Raw genomic sequence first — 6,000 nt, forward strand, 5'->3', positions numbered from 1 at the left:
CTAATTCTTACAGATTCGGATTCCCCAGCCCTAAATTAGTCTAAATCAAGTTCAATTTCGGTTATTCGAGTGACTCCCATAAACCGAATTTTACCCCTCCTTTTGGTCAACCATTAATGGAGTTTCCTGCATTTACCTTTCTTTCAACATATCTATCAGCCTTTCCATCTCTCGTAAACATAATTCCCAAATATACAAACCCGTTCAATGAAATAAAAACTGCAACTTTAGGTAAAATGTTCGAAAATGACTTCTCTGCCGTACTACCTGCTCCTAATATAGATATTTTTTTACCAAAAATCCTTCCGTAATATCAGCGTAAAAAAGGAAGAGAACCACTTGGAGGGATTAAAAATACCTCAGTGTATCTAGATTTCAACTGTTATTCAGTCAAAGTTTCAGATTTTTTTTCTGTTCTGCCATACAAAATTGTAAGTAAATAATATGACGCCGCGCGATGTTCAATGTATTTTCCTCTTGACACTTTTAGCCTATTTTACCTATTCCCGATTCTATCTAATAACTACAGACAACATTAATTTCTCCCCTCGTCAAAACTCTCTCCTTTATCTGTAGACACTGTTTCTATACCAATAATGCTGCGTATACATTTGCGAGCCGAGCCTCGAATTATGGGAAAGGAACGAAGCAACCGCAAGCAGCGTTTAGCGCCATTTGCTGTTGTTTCGTTCCTTTGGGCTCGAATATGTCGGTGTTCGCATGAATGTTTATTAAATACCATAATAACTAACTGCAGGCCATTGCTTTCCGCCCTTCTAGCAATCCAAGCGGCGGCTGGCGGCGACCAGCTCCCGCGCCGCCCATCCGCCCCGACTACCTCTACGATCGCCCCTCCTCCGAGAAGACCGCTCCTGGAGCCCCCGGCGCCCCCAGCGCCCCCGGCATGACCAACAGGGGTGGCGAGGGCGATGGCGGTACGGACCGCGGACAACAAGGGTCAGGGGCCAACCAGGACCAAAACCGAGATGGCAAAAAGGACGACATGAAGAATCCACCGAACGAGGAAAAGAAAGTGTGATGTGAATTAAGTAACAATATTATGATAAATGAATACTGTCTGTTTTATCTTTAATATGTATTTAAACTGTCAGGGTGTGTTGAGTTCCAATGAAACGGTTAAAATCATTATGTACCTTTACTTCAATTTATTTTTTTTCTTTCGGGCGGAATGGTTCCAGTTGTAGTGGCGTCTTTATATTGGTCTTATTATTTTACTGCGGTTAAATGTTGATGAAATCATGATTTAGTAAACTCATTTAACAATTTTATGGCTAGCAAATGTGATTGGTAAATTACATCATCATGTAAAGCCAAAATATCACATAGAAATGGAAAACATATTTTTGATATTATACAGTCATGCATTATACAGAGTGTTAACAGAAGTACCTTCCTTACTTTTACCAGTGATTCCTGGTGTTATTTGCAGTAAGCATGTAGATGACATTTTGGTCTCCGGTGACTTTTTAAAAACATAAATAATCGCAATAACAAAGTTTTTTTACTACAATACATCTATGTTGATAAGCCTTTTAATTTTAAAAAAATGGTTGGACTGAGTATCGAACCTTCCTACCCAGGAACTGGAGTCAAAATCTCTACCAACCTCACCAAATGCCGATCGAAAATATTATATCATAGGCTGGTAATTAATTGCTTTATTACAATGAGATCCAATTTTGAAAAAGGCATTCTTAAATGGGTACATTATAGGAACTCATTCAATTGCTCTCGTAATTTATTTGAATGTTATTTTTAGAAGTGAAAAAAAAAGTATTTTTACTAAAATCTTTTTGAAAATAACTTTTAAAATACTTTTTTTTTAAGTTACTTTTTTGTTGAATTATTGCCGAACCCTCCTATACAGAAACTGGACTACTAACTCTACCAATCTCGCCAAATGCGGATTGGGTAGGACCGACATTAATTTCTTACATTAACTGCTGCGATGTGTGTGTATGTGATTGCCACCAATGTACTGTCATCGGCAACGAGAATGTAACTGCTGAGTTTCAGATCGATCGGATGACGAAAAGTGGGTTAATTTTCGCTTCCAAGATTTGCACTCATTCATTTCCGAAAACAAAACTCAAATTCAAATAGATGTCACAGGAGACTTACATTTCTTTAACATTTTTTACTTCAAATGATTTTAGAAATCACTAGTTAAATTAAGTCAGATATCTACACTACCTACGTCTCTTAACACCCTGTATAAAATAACATACGTAATCCTTTGCAAATACTCGTCTCTTCAGTCGTAATTAACATAATATAATAGTTTATAGAATAAACTATGAAAACTTCCGATTGTGTTAAACCAAAAAACGAGTCGTATGACAGCCAGTATTTTTGTAATTAGCATACTGGCATCTATCGTCAGTAGGCCGAAAATAAAACCCTCTCGAGAAAACAGCACTCTGACGTTAGTTGCGAGAATAACTCAAGTTTTTTCCGCTATCTAACTTTTTGTTGGTTCCACAAGATTTACACAAACAAGCGATGTGTTGAATCAATGTTATTTTCCTGGTGTATATTAAACATGCAGGTAAATCTGACCGAAAATCCTAAGCTTTTATTTTATTTACATTGCTTTTATACATGTTACATGAATATATTTTTTATTGGTAAATCTTGATTTACAAGGTAATAATGATGAAAGAATTTAAGCATTTTTCATTCAGATTTTGAGTATTTTTTTTTTTTAATTAGCTGGGTAATTGAAGAGGAAGTTTGATAAGAGTTCATAATTAATGTATGGTTTCGTCCACATGACGCCAGCATACTCGCACGCACTAAGCCGCTTGAACTAGCAAGTAAGTTAACCCCTCAGGCCTCTGGCATATTGATAGTTATATTTCTTAAAGACGTGTCCACTAAAAACGGTATATTAGAAATAAACATATATTATTTTTAATATTTAAATTTTGTATGTAAACATATTTTGTCACAAAGGAAAAAAAACGTATTTTGTTAGACAAATTGTATTATTAACATTATGTCACCTCACGTTTTTGTCGTTCCATTTAAAGATAATTTGTAAAAAATTTCATAATATTTCTAAAATTGCATTTTTTTCTTATATTATTAGCATTCTTTATTTTAATTACCCACGCACCGGTAGTGTCTTTGTGGGGTTCTTTAACTTGTTTTTTAAAAATTTTATAAGTTACATTTAAATTTTTATTCTGAAAATGTGTATGTGTAAAAAATTATTGAGAAACATAAAGGAAAAAACCTTTGGTTTCATTGAGTATCACATTTTAATTATTCTGTAGTTACATTAAAAATAATGCGTAGTATTTTTTTCTTTCTAACACAGCTTAAATCATATTTCTCACAACGACATTAATGGAGATACAACGATTTCTCTGAAACAACGTGACCTGTTCCCAATATTGAACAAATTGACTCTACTGAAATAGCTGATTGTTTGTAAAACCGAACAAATTAGCCTGAGGGGTAAATAAATACTTGAACATTGATGGGAAGGCTCGTCTACACTATTTTACCCTTTGTTAGTTGCTAGGGAGCGGCTCAGCGCGTTGTGCGGGTTTCGTGTGAACAGAACCAATGAAGAATTGCGATCCCAGAGTTTCGAAGAAATGTTTTGTTGAGGTACCTAAATGTTTCACATGTGTAATTTGGTTTTAATTAAAAAACACAAAAAATTGGTGACGAATCTGTTCAACTATTTTTTAAATTTTGATTTGTATGTTTGCGAATTATTTTTATTAGAAGAGACTTAATAATTCATATATTTTTAACGTAAACGCTACATATTAAATTACAGGTTTATCATTAAAACCAAACTTTCGTGTGTTACAATTATATTATTGAATGTACAACATGTCCTATCGCTGGTTTTGCAGAAAATCTCATGACATTTTGACACTTTTCACTGTTTTGTCATTAGGGACAACTTATATCGAATGTTCAGTATGACAATTTGCAATGAAAGATGCTGGGATTTGGTTTCAGAATATCAATATTTTATAAGCAGCTTTCTCTAAGTAGCCTCGCAAAAGGTCACAAAGCCTGTTCATTAATATTTCAAGAGATGAATTATTGCCAAGATTATTGAAAATAAGGTTGAATGTTTTTGACAGAATATTGGCATTTTAGTCGAGAAGATTACAATGATAATTTTTTGGCCTATTTAATTATAAATAATAATGATATAAGAATCTGTGCAGATTTAAAATAAACGAAATTTTTGCAATATCGTGATTATTTTATGGGTATTTTACCTTGTTGTGCTTTCTTCTTATTTAGAACAAACGTTTCGAACAGCATTAGAGTGTCAGATAGAGGCCTTGACATATCTGCTTTCATATCGACGGTTTAAACACAATAACGCTGTCCTGTAATGGACACTCTCTTCTAATGAACACTGAAACGCTGTCCTGTAATGAACATTGTAACGCTGTTCTGCAATGGATACTGTTCTCTAATGAACACTGTTCTCTAATGGACGCTGTTCTCTAAAAGAAACTTTTATCTAATGAACACTGTTCTCTAATGAACACTGTTCTCTAATGAACACAGTTCTCTAATGGACACTGTTCTCTAATGAACAATATTCACTAATGGACACTGTTCTCTAATTGACACTGTTCTCTAATGGACATTGTTCTCTAATGTACACTGTTCTCTAATGGACACTGTAACTTCCTCCGTAACGTTGGTTTAAGAATGAGAAAGCGGAAAATTTTTGTAATATTCCAAAAATTAATCACGATAATAATTTTGTTCGTTAAAAAATCACAAATCGTACATTTCTCAATACATATGTAAAAACTGTTACCTACCAACCTATTATAATTTTTTTTAATATCTATTTGGATTTCACTTTTGTTTTCGGTAATGAATGCAAATCTTGGAAGCGGTAATAAATCTAGTTGTTGATGACAATGCATTCTATCAACTGGTGACAATCAAGTACACACGTGGAAATAGATGCATGTCTCTGAAATCAGTTACAACAGTTAATATACGAAGCAAATGTCGGTCCCAACCGATCACCATTTGGCGTCCAATCCTCAACCAAACCAAAAGAATAGTTTTTGTTTTAATACATTTTTAAATAGACGTATTATAGTAAAAAAATAACTCTTTATGTGTTGATTTTTGTCATGCTTAACTGGGTTCAAGCTACATAATACTAATCGATGTGTCCTATATACAAAAGTTATTTGCAACGTTTCCTAAGGAGTGAACTTTATAACAAAATTTATAAATAATTTTCGTAACAATTTTAATAGAACCAATGAGTAATTATTTATAAGCTTACATTAATTATTTTAATTTCCCTTAATTTTAAGACACAAAACATACTTAACCTTCTAATTAATTATTTGTATAATTTACCGATATTTTCTGAAAAATAAATTTGGTAAATATTTTTTTTAAATATGTTCTTAATTGGAAGGTTGATTTGATGTTTTGAATACAATTCCTTGCGTATAATTAATTAAATTAAATATAATAATAACAACTCTCCAAATAATTCAAACAGTTTATCCAAATGTTTTTATCCTCGCGGGTTTCCAGTAGATAATGTTCCAAAATATTGAAATAATATATATTTACTGTATTTTTTATGTACTTAATCAAAAATGTTTCTTTTCTAGGGAATATTATAAATTTGTACACCATCGTTGTTTTTGTTTAATTTTTTATAATAAATTTCTTTTTGGATTATAATGATGTTTTTTTTTTAAATTATAATTTCTGAAACTGGATAACATGTGCAGCAATAATCAGTCAACAGAATAACCCGTTATATTTGTCCTTTTTTTTCTCCCCAGCTCAGCGGCAGAGTGACTGCCAACTTTTGTTGCATCCTAATGAAACATTAAAATTATAAACAGTGTTCTACGTTCATACCGCGAAACTTTGGGGGATTATGAAATATTAACCAAAAAAATGTTGAAATCTTTTGTTTCTTGTTTTTCATTACTACACAAATAAAAAATT

The 6,000-nt window shown here is 32.6% G+C and overlaps 1 protein-coding gene across 1 annotated transcript in view; it reads left to right on the forward strand.

Moving 5' to 3' along the window:
* The window catches only part of LOC149422829 (uncharacterized), a 29,243-nt gene extending 27,837 nt beyond the window's left edge, over positions 1–1,406 (forward strand). Inside the window, exon 3 of the mRNA XM_089632740.1 lies at positions 781–1,406. Coding sequence (XP_089488866.1) covers positions 781–1,039 — 259 coding nt within the window. The 3' untranslated portion in view covers positions 1,040–1,406. The remainder of the gene's footprint in view (positions 1–780) is intronic.
* Positions 1,407–6,000: the final 4,594 nt, after the last annotated feature.

The sequence above is a fragment of the Hesperophylax consimilis genome, chromosome 6, assembly GCF_061612785.1.
Source record: "Hesperophylax consimilis isolate HC1 chromosome 6, BYU_Hcon_1.0, whole genome shotgun sequence".
In the NCBI taxonomy this organism is placed as follows: domain Eukaryota; kingdom Metazoa; phylum Arthropoda; class Insecta; order Trichoptera; family Limnephilidae; genus Hesperophylax; species Hesperophylax consimilis.